General features: G+C 37.8%; 1 protein-coding gene across 1 annotated transcript in view; it reads right to left on the bottom strand.

The window, feature by feature from the left end:
* Positions 1-17149, bottom strand: part of st6galnac3 (ST6 (alpha-N-acetyl-neuraminyl-2,3-beta-galactosyl-1,3)-N-acetylgalactosaminide alpha-2,6-sialyltransferase 3) — a 40502-nt gene extending 23353 nt beyond the window's left edge. The window contains exon 1 of the mRNA XM_062429142.1: positions 16740-17149. Coding sequence (XP_062285126.1) covers positions 16740-17098 — 359 coding nt within the window. The 5' untranslated portion in view covers positions 17099-17149. The remainder of the gene's footprint in view (positions 1-16739) is intronic.
* Positions 17150-17974: the final 825 nt, after the last annotated feature.

Raw genomic sequence — 17974 nt, 5'->3', positions numbered from 1 at the left:
GCTAAAGATCTGAATTTGTTGCAGGTTTTGAGCTATTGTGTGAAAGAGGAAACCTCCATAATATAAGAAGTGGGTAACACTGACTCCTACATTAACATTTTGTAACCAATCATAACTGGAGCAAATGTCAGAGTCACGGCAGCCAAACAACGCCTGTATGTACCAAATATTATGTATGCATTCATGAGCTGGTAATGAGTATGTGCTGTGATGTCATGGAAACAGGCCACCTGTCAACCAGCAACCTCCCCACAACCCACCTGTCACCTGTCAACCACCGCAATGCAATTTTTAGTAAACACAGATGGATTGAATGGTAGGTTTGAATTTTCATGAACTCTGAGAGAAAAGCAACAACAACAACAACAATAACAAACCCTTTTCTTCTACACCATACCAAAACTGAATGCAAAGTCACCCTTTTTTGATTGCAAAGCTCAATAATAACATTCATTTTTCTGCTTATTTTTTTCTATTTTTATTTTTTGTTTTGCATTGAAAAATATCCCTCCAGTTCTGTAGTATTTTTTTCTTTTATAATAAAGTACTTTAAAAAGCATCATAAACTGAATTGAAGCCTCAAATGATTACATTTGTGTTTGCCCTATCTAAGCAAAAGCTAAGAACTGAATGAATAATATAACACACAAAACTGAAAAATAGATCCTTCATTCACAATATGACCATATTTCTTTCAAACTGTTCTATAATATTTAAAAGACTATAAGCCGGATTGGGAGGGTTACTTTAAAAAATGTATTCTCAAACAATTACCTGTTAAATTTTTTATATAATAATATTAATAATGTAACTTGTAATGTTACTTATTACTTTATTACATATTGATATGAAATAATAAAGACATAATGTGAAATAATGAAGACGATAGAAAATAAAAAATCTGTAAGATGACTTTTACTTAATTGTATTCTGTAACATTCTGCTAACATGGCTAAAAATGTCAAATGTCACTGGTTCCATCTTTTTTAATGTCAGTTTTTTCTGTTTTCTTCTGCTTTATTTCATTTGAATAAAATAACTTTGGGTTTTGAGCAGTAATTCCAGACAATTTGAAGACTGTTTCACAATTTCTTGACTAAAGATTTTTTTTTTTTTAATGAATAAAGCAATAAGCAATGATTATATGCAGCTCTAATTTATACTTCAACAGCTATACATCAATGCTATTTACCAAAGCAAAAATGAAAATGTTTCTCTTCAATCAAGCTACAGTTCAGAGAACAAGATCTTGATAAAAAACAAACCTGGACTTCATGGTTTAGAAGCCTATTAGCTCCACTTATCAAATCGTTAATACACAGCACAGGGTAAAAGAATCCCATCAGTCTCCATGACGACAATGAAAACCTTAAGTCCCTTCACAGGAGTAAACAGCATTTGTTTTGCTAAAGGAGAGCAGTATGATTTATGTATTATTCAACGTGAGTATAGTGTCTTGGAAATTAAAGCCTCATGCAGGTTGGTGGTTTATCTTCAACAATTTGAGCCAGCAACACCTGAAATAAGCTTGACTGCATAACACCTCATAGTGTTTGCCCTGAAACAATGAAGGCCTTCAGCCTGACAGTATTTTTCAGTGTGCCCTGTTTTACTCAGCGGCCATAGCAACAACACCAATAAACTGTTTATGAAGATTTATTTGGCAGAAGAAGCAGAGTAACAAATGTTGAACTTTCAGGAACAGGAGTCTGAATAGGTTTGGTAAAAGTGACTCAAAAAAAACAAAAAAAGTAAATCACACAATAATAGAGCGAGTACAAAACAGTCTGAGATAAGTGTCAAAAATTGAACGCTCCGCTGCCTGTTTAACATGTTAATGGGATGCCTGCCCAAGACCAAGGGAGTAAAAACCAAGGATTAGCAAAACAGATGAGGACAATCTTAAGAGATTTCTCAAGGGACAGGGATCAAGACAAAGACCTAAGATCCAGAATTACACACAGAACTACTGATTATCATTGATTTAGAGCTCAATAATCAATTAATCTCACTTGTACTGCTGAATAATTTAGAGCTGCCTCCTCGCTAGCGTAACAATAGGGAGTAATCCCAATGACCACGGTACTATGAAGCTCTCCCCAGACTGATCAGGATGCTCTTAAGCCACACCGGGTCCCCTCTCTTACAGCAAAGAAGATTTATGGCGTCACACAAAGCAGTGTGTTACGACCTTAATATGCAAAACCCCTCTTGTTCCGACAATGCGGCTCCGCTCCTGGTTTTACAGGAGGCTTAAAGCTCACGCTGCCGTGATTTTACATTTTCATGTTCATCACACCACATTATGAAGAAGGCTAATGGTGCTGCACACAAATCAGAAATCTGAAAGGTGTGACAGATGAAATAATGAAGTGATTATTCTTCCTTTAGCATGTAATACGTTCACTAATTTGACACATTTACCCAATGACAAGTCTCACATAGATTCAGTTTCCATATCAAATATATAATATACATATTGATGTGCAGCACATATTTACATTATTATTATATTACTCATTATGACACTTTAAATTTCATATTGAAATATTGTATTTTTTACTGTGCTACATTTATTTTACAGCTATAATTACTGATTAGTTTGCAGATTAAGATTTTACATAATAATCATGTAACGTCTAAAATATGATGCATTGTTAAACATTAAACAATATATTTAGTCAAAATTAGGCCCATCATGACCAGCTACAACATTAAAATGCTGCTTATATATTAATGTATCAATAATAATCAAATAATATGATATATTCAATAATATAACACTCAAGGAGTCATTCAGTATAATAGCTATTTTATTTTTGTTATTATTTATGTACAGTTTAATAAGAATACTTACTGTACATTTTTGCTTGTATATTATAGTATTACTGCTTTCACTTAAATGATCTGAGTACTTCCATCATGTGCTATAAATAGAGATGCTTGCTTTTAGAAAAATGTCATTCTTCATTCTGTAACAAAATGTTTGCTGGGATAAAAATACATTTAATTCAACTAATATTTTGTACCTTAATTATTAATATAAATATTTCAAACTGTTGCTATAAAACATATTCTGAACAATGAACAGAGTTGTAGTATTAAAGACAGAATATGTAGCTAAATGCAGAGTATAATATGGTAAAAACGTTATGGATGCAGAAAGTTTATTAATCTCTGCAAGCTGCATTGAACGCTGACCAGTGTGTGCTTTAATGAGTTGAAAAGAACCCTGAAAGCTTGTGTTTGAGCGGAAAAGCAGACGGCTGAATTATTATTTAAAACTCCAGAGAGCAGCCGTTTCTCAGTTTGGGGAGATGAGGGCTTGACAATTTTACAAGGAGATTTTAATACTGCTGCCACGAGGTGATTGCTTCCCTTTTCACACAGCGATGTACAACTATAATCTGAAGTGACTAGTTCACATCCAATTTAGAGCGGAACATATAACAGAACATCAGTGACAGGATGCATTACAGCTGATGCTGCACAGAGCGTTGCGGCTGCACTCTTTCTTCTGGCTTTGGACACTCACAAGAAATCCATCTTTGTCCGGCTCGCATCAGCAAGTGCAACACTTGACATTACAGAGTGAGTGATGCCCCAAGTTATGCAGGAAGCTACATATCTTTCACTTTATGTTCTGGTCTATTCTGCAGATTATTTGATTGTGATTCCACAGGACAGCAAGCGTAAAGAAACAAGTGTTTAGCCATCCTAAACATCAGAAAAAAGCTTGTTTAAGTCAGAAGGTGTTAGAGGATCCATGACACATGTAGAGAGAGCGAATTATCTGCTCTGTTGGGAGACTTCGAATTGTGCACCTGCTGCAGTTAAAATGTCAAACACTGGCCGGGGGGAAAAAAAAGAGGACAAGAAAGAGTGGTAAAAATTTACAGCAGGATACCTGTGAAACATTTTCATGCTTGACCACAGCATTTCACATTTCACATGCTCTCTCAAGCTCTCACCTTCACGGCAAAACACCCGGCTCGTACACACACACACACACACAAACACACACACACACACAAACACAGACAAAACCTCAACTACTAGCTCATAGTCAGAATCGCATTAATTGCTTTTTCGCAGCAATGGTTTTCACACATACAAAAAAAACAACTTCTGATTAATGATATTTGCAGACCATTCATATCGCTGGAAATTCACATTACTGTTCTCAAATTTTATATTTATATATTAATATATTTGCACTCTGCACATATCACTGAATAATAATGCTGAATTCATGTAATTTTTTATACTTGACAACACTTTGGTGTAATGTTCTTCTATTTACTGTCCATTAACTTAATTTTGTGCATATAAATTGAGAAATGTCATTAAAAACAAAATGTGTTCTATTGTGCTTTGATTGCTTCACTATATTAGTATTCCTGTTGTTTCTCCTGTTCGTAATGCCATAATTTATATTCTACTGCATGTTTTAAGTGTTGGTTTTCTATTTCTTCCACTGAATCATATTACATTTTTGCTGCTACAGCCATATCATTTTCCAATGGGGGCCAATAAAAGTCTATCTAATCTTCCCGCGCCTTATAAGCCCAATATGGTCCTTTAAAGGGTAAATATAACTCTTATAAAAAACATATTTATGCAAGAAACTATCTTGGTGACACTGGTGCACAGACACTTTTAAATACACACTGACACACTGTGGAGTTTTGTGTTATGAGGCTACTTTATATATTTCTGGAGCTATTTTTCTGAAGCCACAAAGGCATTTGATCTAATAAGGCTTATTAGATGGGAATGGGTTTCTACATGACTAGCGATGCAGGTGTGTGTTTGTGAGATTTAGCCCAGTGGAGCTTATTCAATCGGGCGCCACAAAGCCGAGCAGAAAATGCATTTACTGCTTTTGTGGCTGCAGGCTAACCATCATGTCTACCTGCATTACTGCCCAGCTGGTAGAATAACTGATTCATGTGAACCAGACGTGATCTTGTTAGTAAAGACTGCATAGAGTAGATTCCATTCAGAAATGCCAGAAACCATGGACAGACTTCAAAATATACCAATATGTATTTTCTAAAATGAGGTATGATAAAAAAGGAGTCATATTGTGTGACAAAATTGTTGGTGACATAAAGGTAAAAATCTTGACTGTTTTCATACTGCAGACCTTTTTCTGAATTATTTACTCACTTGAGCAGTAAATCCAATCAGACATGAAATGTGAGATGAAAGAAGGAAAATAAATATAGACAAAAATATGTTGACACACCTGTTGTTTGGGATTAATTCCTGTAGTAGATACAGTTTAAAGGTTTAAGGTACTTTGGGACCAGAGGAACTAATATCAGGAACTAATTTCACCCATTGATAGCACCACCCTGACTACATAATCAAGCTGGATCATGCTTAAATGATCTTTTCCCCAGTAACTGTGTTTACATGTTTCCTTTTTTTTTTAAATTCAGAGTGTAATGATGGTCAGTGGAGAACTTTTTTTTTTATGTGGCTCTGGTAAAAACTGGAAGCAAGGATGAGTGGCACCGCCATACGTATAGAGCTCTCTTAATACATCCAAGCATTTTTTTAAGTAGGTGTACATCAGCTACAGCAGCTTTGTGCGTAGGCTCCAAAGCTACCACTTAACACACATCTACAAATCCCCCTTTTATCACCAGACATCAGCGCTCGTCCTCACTAATGCTCATGTGGGCGAATGGAAGCAAATCTCTTGTGGTGTGCTGTTACAGCAACATAATAATGCACATGGTTTTGGAGTAAGATGCTTAACATTCCCATTGTGGGATAATGTTAAGGTGTCTTAATACTTTTGACCATATAATGTACATAAGACCATGTAGAAGACTATTGTTAATGGATAGTTAGTTAGATAATTAGTACTTAGAGATAATTCAAGAGAAGTTTGCAACGTTTTTATAAGTACAGTACCAATTAAAACTTTGGACATACTTTTTCATTTAAGAGAATGGGAAAGTGTGTCCAAACCTTTGACTCATGCTGTATATACAGATGACACAGTGGTTGTTAAAAAAAACTGATCTTATCAAAGATGGAGGTTAAAAGGATTTCCGCCTTCTTAACATTGAAATGGAAATCCAACATTCAAATGGAAATCCAACGACTCACCCGATGTCTCTCCCTCGCTAATAATTTTGCTAACATCCTCAGAGTGTCATTATATCATTAGGACATAAATGCAAATGGACTTTAAGGAAGACTGCACTTCGCCTTCAGCTGACAGTTTGCTCCTCTCCTTATGAGACGAGGTCGCAAGAACACAGAAAGTGATGAGTTGCTAATCCCCCTCTTCCTCTGCGAGAGGACGCTGCGATCACATTCCTGTTCTTCTGAATTGACCTGTCTTGACCTGAGGAACAGCCACCCAGAACGCCGGGGTTATTTGTGTTTCCAGTTTCCAGTGGCTTCATTTAATAAGATCATTTCACAGCAATTACAAGCTTTCAACACAGAAATGTAATGTCATTACACGCTCGCTCAGTGACAAATTCTTGGTTTGGATGAAGAGCAACAAGCTCAGTGCTGATTTTTAAGTCTGTATACAGTTGGAATCACAGCTGCATGTGGTGAGAAACACAATAAATCCCCTTACTCTCTTTTCTCTTTGAACGGCTTGTCGTGATAAGCATGAAATTACAGTTATGTGGTGATGCTGCAAACACTGTGTTTCAATCTCCTACATGGGCCAACAGCAACATTTCTGCTATCTACGGTTTCTTCTTCTCTTGACATCAATACACAAAGCAATTATAGATACAGTCCCGTATGACGCTCCTTGCAAACAACAGTCTGTGCACCGGTGGAGAGTCATTTGACATTGAAGCCAGTGGCTGCTCTCAACCACATCTGAACGCAGATTGCATCAACCAAGTTCAGCGAATGATGCTTTCTGTCACATTCCTTCACCTTGAGTTAGAATAATTCAGTGTCAGCCAACAATTTCCAGCTGCTTTATGTGAAATATTACACGTAAAAGGATGCATGAATTGAGGCTCCTACAAAGAAGAGCATCCCATCTCTGTTAAGTGAAAATTAATCAATCTATTAAATGCAATTGTCTTTCTTGTGCAACATATTAAAAGGGTAATGCCCATTACTGTATGTTATGCTTCAGTATTTGCTGCAGCTAATAGTATAGGCTCATTTTGAAACTAGAGGAAGATAGCTAATTAACTGTGGTGCATCATACAATTTTTATAACTTTGTCCTGCCGAATGAGAACAATGCCAACAGAGCTTTCTGCCTCATAACCTTTTCGCTACAACTGTATTTTGTGAGAATGTGAAAATGCGCTGCTTTCTTTTGTAATAATTCAGTTCAAACAAATCTTTGGACATTGAGAAATCATTTTCAAAAGCCAGGAATTGTAGAGCCAAAACTCCAACTTACAGCATTTTCAGGTGTGATATCTAGAGTTGCTCCACAGACAATGAAGAGAAGACTGCGTGCTAGTTTAGTTTGGGAATTTATATCCATGTGAGCTTTTTTTCAATAGAGGGTTTTGTCAGTTTTAAACCAGAAATGCTTATGAATGCCTTCCTTCTCTTCTGTCTTTTCCAATTCAATCTCTATCGAGCAGCTCCTGGCGTTTCTGACAAACAACTTCACAAAGACACTGCTACACATGACTTTGCCTAAGAGCTGTTCACATTCACAAATATTGACCAAAATCTCTTAGACCATGATTATAACACGGAGGAGCTTTTGAACTGAATGGTGTTTCATTCTTAAGCCCCAACTATTTTAGGATGAGTAAACCTTGACTGCCGGGGGTACTTACACTCATTTTAAGTGGACGACTAGAGATTATGAAGCATGATTACACAGCTGTAACTTTCACGCTAATAAAAACAGATTAAAATAAAATTCACTGCATATTTGGAGGCCCGCGAGAGTGGAGCATCTGCTATTAAGTTCATCTAAGATTAGACTGACTCACCCCTGTTGATGAATTGCAGATTAAACATCCATTTTTGGTTCTTGTATCTGACTGTTACTGAGAGATCATTTCCAGGGATCGCCAGATGGTTGTGGAGGGAAAAAATGCAATGTTTTAGACTAGGGAACGTTGTTTACATCACATCACCTGCACCAGTGATGTAATTTTCCTTAGAACAGGTTTTATTGAACGTGTTTTTAAGAGTCAAAGTGTGCATGCAAGCAGCTATAGTCAGCTAGGTATCATATGGAACAACTATGAAGCCGTGACTCCTCAGAAAAATAATTTACGCTCAAGACTTGGGCTGAAAGGAAGTGTCTGAAGGTGAGTCACCTGAAAGTTCAGCAGCATCATCAACTGAGAAACAACAACAAGCTTAAGATATATCACCCTGACTTTTTACAATGTGGATTTACAAGCATAGCTAAAAACGTGTGATATCCACAGCGTCTTATCTGTTCAGAAGTGCTTGCACATGAAAGCTTAAAATAATTTAAACTTAAGAGACATTGTTAATGAAACACACCTCTTACATCAACCAACGGTTAAAGATTTTTCAACAGAACCACAGAGCTAAAAGGCAGCAGTGAAGGAGCACACTTCATTCCCTGCTAAGGCCCTGGCAGGTTCATATGAAGTGGCATATCTGGTGGCTCAATCGAAAAGCCCCACACTACTGCCAAGAGCCTCATCCGCCCACCAGCCATTGCAATGACAAACGATATGCATAGTGAAAAAATAGCTAGCACACTTGAGACTATATTCTGCTTGCACAATGAGGCAGCGGACTCATGACATAGCAAAGGATATTAAAAAGCAGCTCATGGAGAGAGTAAAGAAAAGTGGAAGATTATCACTGAAAACAGATAAAGCAGCTGTGTGAAATGGAAGACTGAAACTGCCATAATCAAAAATAAATAAAGAAATAAAAAATGACGATAAATGAATTAATATTCCATTAAATTCACCAATAATAATATTATAAATAAATGTAGGCAATAATTAATTGATGAAATGTCAGATAAATATGAACTATTTCTTGTTCCTTGATTTGATTTGCTTCATTTTTATTAATCAATTTATTTATTTTTAAATGTATTTATTTATTGCTGTCAGGCTTGTGTCTAAAACAACCAGCAGCTAATTTGCGTTAATTTATCTCCAGCAGGAGGAGGAGGCAAAGAAGAGAGCGAGTGAAACAGAGAGAGTTGGTGTGTTGTGCTCATTCTTGTCTCATTTGACAGTAAGTGTAAATTCAGTGACACATATTTTCCAAGCTCATACCATCTATATGCTTGACTCAAATTGTTAACTCAAAGTCCTTCACAATTAATGTTTCCCATCACTCAACTCCAGGCACCCACACAGTCATCTATGCACTCAGATGTCGTTCAACCAATAGGTGAAAAGTTGGCCCCATGACAGCTCTCTTATTTGCATAACGAAGCACAGATACATAAAGAAAAGTGAAAAAGAAATACATAAATAAATACGTTTCAGAAAATGAATGGGGGAAAATGCAAAGGGGAAATAATTCATAAATAAATACATAAATACATTTAAAAATGAATGAATAAAATAGTAAATAAATGGGAAAGTATATAAATATGGGAATTTATATGCAAAGGAAACAATAGAAAATACCAATTAATTAATGCCTATATTTATTTTAATATTATTTTTGGTGCATTTAATAGCATATTCATTCTTGAGTCATTTATTTATTTTGGATTTTGGCCGTTTCAGTCCTCCATTGTGTCATGTGATGCACAGCTATATGTAATTGTAAGATACAACTACGAGGTAAAAATGTATGCATATCACAAGCTGGACAGTAAAAAGCACAAAGATGGACTAAGTGGGGGAGAAAAATGTGTATATCATCATCATTACATTTATTTTTCTTCAAAACATACAATAAAAAAGATCTATGCTTCTTACTCCCATCATCCGACACTCCCCACTTTAATCCCTAAGGTCTATCCAAATAAAAGTAATAATTGAATAAATGATCAGCACAACCTGAATGTGCAGTTGCACAATTTGGTTCAGACAGATGTTTGGTTCAGCCTTTCTGAATTTGAAAAAACAAAAAAACAAAACCTCTGTTCCTTCACTTTAAATTCTCAAATTTTACATTGGAGGTGATTTTGAACTTTTCTGACAGCATATTACAGACTGCTTTACCATTGTGCACACTGGAAGAATTCAGACTGTCTGTGGCTGCAGAATACTATCAAAAGCTACAATGGATATATTCATTACTTTTGGATCTACATATTTATGTTAAAACAGACATTTTCCATTCTGACATTCATCAAGAACAAATATCACGGCTCATCAGAGTTGCAGATGATCTTCGTGTGGCAGTCTACAACATAAAACCAAGAATAGAGGCCCAGCCATCCCACTAAACTGTGTCACATCAAGTGAATAATGTTCCTGCTACATGACAAAAAACAAGAATGAACTGATTGATATAAGGCAATATTAGAGTGAACACACAAAATCTCCATTATTACAGAAATGGCGAATGAACTGATACAAACAGAATCGATGTAAACAGATGTGAAAACAGACTATAAGGCTGTTTTTACACATGTTAACAGGCCCAGTTACTCTGTAATATGAGAATGTAGTATTTTTATCAATTATTGTTCTTTTCGGCCTAAAACAGACATGTTGCCTGTTGATTGTGAAGGTGTCATTATTTTAATAAGATACTCATTTACGGCAATTCAAATTAGTTGTTGTTCTGTCTGTGGGTAAAGCAATAGTGCTCCTGTGTGACTTTCGTATTATATCACAGTAATCCCTGAATAACCTGTAGTGCAGAATTGCTTGATCACTCCATAAACACACAAAGAGAGTATTGTCGGGTTATGAAATAATCTAATCAAATAATACAATGAGAAGTACAATGCATCACATTTCTGAGAGAGAGAGAGCACATACCACCTAGGATTACCTTTTTTCTCTCTGGTAAATTGGCACTCAGCCAGCTATTAAATACTCTGCACAGAATCTAAAATATATACAGCTAACCCTAAAGGTCAGTGGAGAACCTTGAGCTAGAAACAGGGGTCAAGAGTTCAAGTAATCTAAGAGCAGGATTTCTTCTCAACCAAACCAGAATGACAGCACCCAGGTGTGGACCAAAGCAGCATCAGATAACAAAGTGACATTAGAAGATAGTGTGACAGAACAAAGGACTCTATCTTCTAAAGGCTTGTCAGATCAACACATTAAAGACACATAGAAATCTACATTAATTAATATCTCCCACTGCTGGCTCACACAAAAGTACAACATCAAAAGCTAAATGTTAAACAAAGGCTGAATAACTATACCCAGCTATCTTTTACACAATTTTAAACCTCTCTCACAAGCCTCATGCAGAGAGTTTATGTACGATCAGTGTGTTCACACAGGAGTGGGAGTGGGGGCCAGGGGGCTTTGCAAACACCAACTTGATAACGTTGAGATCTGCTGCTTTAAGGATGTTATGATTTGTGTATTTGTGTTTAGTTTGTGTCACTTTTATTGATTTGGCTTCCAGTTCATTGCACCACATAAACCTATTGTTGCTCAAATTAAAGGATTGGCACTTAGTCTCGTTTTTTTTTTTTCTTCATTGTACCATAGTTGAGTTCTCACATTACAGATGCTTTCACGCTCTGTCAACTCCCATCTGACAACAACAGCAAGAAACCAAAGTCCTCTTATAATCCCTCGAGCAAACGTCATCTTACACGTTTTACTGTCACATCCATGTCTTCTTATTTAATGTCTGTACAGGACTTAATTTCAAGACATGACACTATAAAACTTTGTACATAAAAATATGTAAATGTTAATCTATTTTCATGCTGTCTGTGTTGCAAGGTGATTGGAGGAAATGTAAACTAGTGCAGACAGAAGTAAATGAGTTATAATCTCTATAAACAGAATCTGCATACGAATGCAGAATCTGTAGACAACAGGATGAGATTTTGGTACTGGAGGTGGGCTGGTTTCGATTTGTAGTCCTAATAGTAGTGACCAATGGTGTTTGAGTTGGCTGTGGTTGCGTCTGAAACAACGACCGGTATCTCTTACAGTTATTCCAGATATCTGCTGGCTCCACTGGACTCCCTAAAATATTAGTTGTTGCCCCCAGAGGCTAAATCATCAGCAGACAGGTGATGGGTTGAGATTAAACAAGCTATCTAACTAAATGACACTTGTGTTCTCTTGAAATAAAGGTAGGACAGAATAGATAAATGATAGGACAGAAGGTAATTATCAAATCTCACTTTGTTGTGTGTGTATGTGTTGCAGAGTAGTTCAGGAAAATGAGATTCTGAGTAGACAGATGTACAGTAAATGGACTATAACTAAATGCATGTAATGAGTTGGGCATTGTAGTGTTTTATCGTGTGCTGTACCTGACCTCAGCTGGAGTCATTTGTCTGTGTTTGCCCATAAAGACAGGTTTGTTGTCTATTACATGAAAGGAGACTAACAGCTGTCAGACATCCGGAAGTTTCACGCAATTCTAAAATGAGCCAAAATAAAAAGATGGAAAATAAGAAGAACAAGCTGATGTAAACAAAACATTTAAAGCTTGCCACCAGACATATTCTAAGACCTACAAATGTGCTGAGAATAATAACTTGTGACTGGATGTGCACCTGTGTAAGCAGCATACTGGACCACAATTGGCTCCAAATTAGTTGTGATGTCAGGTATGCGCCTTAAACTCAGATTTCACAAACAAACTTTTCTTCCTTCAGCAGATTAATGTGAAAACACCCTCAAAGTGTTGAACTTTGCACGTACATCATTCTGCACAGTGAAGCTCAGATACCCAACTGGAGAAAAACAAGGAAACAAGGAACAACAACAAGGAAAACACATTTTTGAGTGGAGGGGGACTTAAAAAAGCCTTTGCATATGTTTAGATGGTGGGAACTATATTATATTATAATAATATATCCATAATTAAATGAGTAACAATCAAAGTTAATGTTACGAAAAAAGAACATCCTTAGATATTCATCAGGACTCTGTGTGTGAGCTTTGATCACGTAAATTGGAAGTCGCCTGGCCGCATACGCAAACAATCCCAAAACAGTCATCAGACTTTAACTCATATGCAACAAAATGCTGCTCAAAAAGTCTTGCCACCATTTTTTGCAACAGAGCCTCACCCATTTCAAATCAGTGAGAAGAGCACAAAGAGAAACACTGGTGGAGAAAACTCTCATATAATAACCAAAACTATCCTACATTCCTTTAAAGAAAATATTGTGTTCATATTGTGTCACTCATAGTAAAAACCTGAAAAAAATGTTTGCTTCCAATGAAAAGAGAAAAGAGGACCTTTAAGGTTGTAAGGAACTTTCTAAATGTTAAATTGATTGAAGGAATGTAATGCTGAGGAATCCTTATTCTTGGCATGAGAAAATTGTCAATTAGAGGGATAAAAATGTCAGAACTAGAGGGAAGGTGTCACACCTTTGCAAACATGCACACAAACATACACTATGAAGGTGCATCTTGCTGGGAAGCAGAGACCCGGGTCACGCAGGCCCAGGTGGCCGTGCTGCAAAGTGACAGTGTGATTTAAGTCTTGTGCTGTCGTAAGGTCTGTTATCTCCCACCGCTAACAGGGCCGCGCCGATACAGTCCGACAGCCAACGGCTGCAGTTCAGGAGGTAGTGCTGATAACAGATAGGTTCAGCATGTGCAACTTCCAGCCACAGTGCACAATTACAAGAATCATATGTTTAAGTGGCTGTCAAATACATTTCCACTCAGGCTGTAGCCAGACTTTTTGTCTTGATTTTTTGTCTGCCTATTTTTTGTAGATTATTTTTGTAGCTTTTTTTGAGGAAGCTCACTGAAAAAGATGACAGGATGTATGGACGTAGAGAGAAAAGAAGACAACAAACCAGAATTTGAACCCCACATGTCACTGGCCGCTGAGCCAGATGCATACAAACAGAAGTTTTGTCTCAGCAAACAATTTTCACCCGCAGAATCAGTACACAATAATGTTGAATATAATACGTCTCTGTTTCCCTCTCTCTCTCTTCTGCTCCGCTTGGCTCTCTGTCTGTGTCACATATGTATAAAGAGCTGCAGGTCTGGGTGTCTGTTGGATCGAGGGCAGGGCTGAGGCACACACACGCAGAGCAAAGAGGCCACAGCAGACAGGATGAAGCTCTTGCATTCACACTAAATCCAGCAATGTAGCTCCTTCCTGCAGGGCTGTGCAAAGGTGTGTCTTTTTAGTTGTGCTTTACAAGGTAACTGCTTTGAAATAGAAACAGGAAAATAATGTTTTATTTATCTGACTCACGGCTTTGTTCTCACCGGCACTGCTCACTCTCTTTATTAACTCTCTAGCCCACTCAACCACCACTCTCTCTCTCTCTCTCTTGCTCTGGGGTGAAGAAAGAGAGGAGGGGTGTTTACAAACAGCAACAAACAAATCCTGCATAATATACCTTTAAGTACCCTACTTACTCAATTCACATTCTCTTATTCCATCTCTCATTCATTGTCAGACTCTTTGTCAGGTTTTCTTAGCAACTACATGTTTCTTCAAGCACCTTGTTGCACTTGTATCACAAGGAAATTAGTGTCAAAGCACTTATTCTGAGTGGCTGCTCTCATTTAAACCATTACATGTTAATGTAAATATGTGTCTTTTCCAGTGTGAAAATATGTCTGCTTAGAATTAGCCTTGGAGAAGGACATACTGTAGCTGGTGACTAAGTCAAGGCAAGGCAAGGCAGTTTTATTTATATAAATATTTTTTATATTTTATACATTTCATACACAGTGGCAACTCAATGTGCTTTACATAAAACAAATATTTAACAGAAAAAAAAAATGTAATAAAAAAGTTTCTTCTTGACACCTTTTTCAACCAGTCTCTGACTTGAAATCAGCTAAACCAGGTCATGGGGATTTGACTCAAAATGAAATAGGGTGGTCTTTACTAAAAAAGTGACCAAACTTCCTGACAGACTGTTGAATCTCGTTTTAAATTACTAGCTGAGAGGAGGTTACTCGGTCGACCGTTGAGCTAGTCAACCAGCTCTGCGTTCCACCTGATCAGGCAAGTTGAAGCCGGGCCGCTGCGTCTCATAGGCTGCTCGTAGCAATCTTGATAATTAAAGTTGTGTTCGATCACTGTTCCATCTCCACCAAGCTGGTGATTATCCCCGACACCATGCAGCAAGCACTGACAGTAAACCAGTGAACACACACACATACACACACACAAAAATGACGGGGTAAAGGCAGATAAGCTGCTCCAATAACAGTGTTTTAAGAGTATTGTATGTTATGTTGCTATGGACTTTAAGATATTGATAAATCCGTTTTGCATGGATAAGTGGAGAAAATAAAACAGAAGTACAGTTTCCATGAGTGACAGTGAGTAACATTAAGACCTATGGTTTATTAGTGATGTACAGTAGAAACTCCCTCCTCTCCCTCTGATTACATTAAAATATAAAGTGTAATTCCAGCTGTCTTTCAGGCTAATTTAAAAGGCTGTTACCATGGAGACTAATTTATTCTCAATACTGGAATATGTGCAGCCAAGTTTCGAACAAACACACACAATGATGGACAGGAAGAGAAACAGACATACAGACAAACCTCTCAGTTCTCATCACATATTCATTAGATGCAATTGATTGTTACACTTCGAGTTTGGTCTCTGATACCAATCAGTAATGATTGAAGCACTGCATCAGCCAGGAGCATAATGTCCTGTAATGAGATCCTTCTCCCCGAGCATCCCTCCCTAATCCCACGTCTCTATCTATGCTTTACGGGGCCTTCGGAACAGCTGAGCCAAGCTGAATATGGATGCTCTACATGAAATTCAGTGTTAACCCTGCCATCCCGAATAAGGAAAAGACAATGGAGCTGAAATGGAATGGATGCTATGCCTATTACTGAACATGTTAATCCTCTTAAGAAGTTAAGAGAGGTCTTGATGACATGTGGGAGAGGCAGGGGTGTAGAGCTCTGTGGAAGTGAATGGTGGCTTGCTTGAGAAATGAGGTTCATCCGAAACAATAGCGAGCTTGGAGCCTGGTTCTCATAGTCATTAACCTGCAGTTCTCTCAGGGGAATTAATAGAAAAAGGAACAGTCAGGTGGGTCTGTCTTTAAATTACAGAGTGCAATTTCAACGTACAATGTTCTTGCCAAACGTCCCCTGCAAACAGTGATGATAAATCTCATAAAGCCTATATTCTGCAAGCTTTACAGGTTATCTCCTACTGATCTGCAGCCTTAATGATTGAAGTTTTTTGCGAATTCATAATGTGCCAATACGCTGTCAGAGAAAATGTGAGACCAGCTGCAACTGGGGTGTTTAGAAAGACTGCCAGAATCATGCTACCTCATTAACCAGATTTTCCCCAGACCAGCATTTGGCTGATGTCTATAACCCAGGCAGCGCACGCTTCTGAGACTCCTCATAAAAGCTTCTCTTTAGAAAATGGCCTCCAGTGCCATGTAGAGCCTCTTCAGGGGGAAAGTTAAGTAACTCACTTTGATAATGCCTCATCAAAGGCAGGATTTGAGACGGGGAAAGCACAGTACATTGAGCAGACCATCAGCCTCGATAAGGTCGATATTATAGCAGCGAACAGAACAGTGAATGTCAAAGTACTGAGTGGTAAATTTGTCAGATTGAAAAATTGGAAGTCTGCTGAGGAAAGTAGTGATGCTATGCCAAAAAGAGGAGCAAATAAATACAGAAGACTCACCTGTCTTTTCCCGTCTCCTTCTTGAAGACCATGTCGCAGTAGTTCATCCTGTCCTCTGTAGTGACATAGATGCGTGCGTGAGGGTAGTTCTCCGCCGCCTGTCGCAGCATGTTGTATACAATGCCCTTCCCGTCCTTCCTCATGTTTCGTAGTGGCCCCCACACGACGTAGACGGTGTCGTTGCCCTGCCCGAAGAAGTACTGGGGCTTCTGAAGCAGCAGGGGGACGCTGGTGTGCGAGACGACCCTTAGGGTGGTTCGCTGGCCCACGTCGTGCTCAAAGCCCCGTGTAGGCGCATTGTTCATACGCCAGATGCAGGGAGAGCGGTCGATCTGCGGGCCTGCAGCCTGGCCCAACATCTGGCCAGAGCTGGACACGATGCTGCAGAGCTCACAGTGTAGTTTCAGGGGCTGGAGAGGAGAAGAAGCAAGTCAGCTACAGTAATAAGATACTTTATCAGTCCATGGTCAATGTCAATGAAGATACATTTTATATATACCCTGAGGTTAGAGGGTCAGCTTCAGAACAGCGTCCCTAAGTTCACAATAGCATGACAGCCTGTCTCTCTCTACTGTCCACTTTCAAATAAAGGCGAAAATGCCAAATAAAAAATCTTAAAAGTAAGTCACTTGAGACAGATTTATGTTAAGTCTAAAGTTAAAGCCAGTTAAGGCCAGTCCAGGTCAAGTCCCAAGTCATTTGCGACAAGTCCAAGTTTAAGGTTTAAGTTTTTGATCTCAAGTAGCTCCATGGGGCAGTTTTTCTATGAGTGGGTCAAGGATACACACATTGTGTTAAGATGAGTAATACTGAACCTAAACTCCACGTGGTCTCTGTACTGCACATTTCAAGTGAAGTCTAAAATTAATAGATGAAAGTCTCAAGTCACATTATCTATATAATCTCAAGCTTTTATATTGAAATATTTTTTAAAAAGTAACAAATTCTAAAATGACCAACAGCCAACAAAAAAAAACTAAAAATGTGCTATGTGATTTGTTAAAAAATGGGGGGGGGGGCAATGACTCAAAGTCTGACTTTCCTCTAAAAATATCTCATGTTCCATTTTCATCTTATGTTGTTATAGTTTGTGACACCATAGTTATATATTGTATAACTGTGCGATGATATTAAAGTGATGTTTTGGCAGGGGCTTATGTGATCAGCACATAAAATAAATGCATTTGGTAATTATTACTAAAAATATTCATCAGGGTTTTACAGCTTCACATAAT

Source organism: Scomber scombrus, chromosome 11 (assembly GCF_963691925.1).
Source record: "Scomber scombrus chromosome 11, fScoSco1.1, whole genome shotgun sequence".
NCBI lineage: Eukaryota > Metazoa > Chordata > Actinopteri > Scombriformes > Scombridae > Scomber > Scomber scombrus.
This window is presented reverse-complemented; position numbering and strand designations above follow the sequence as displayed.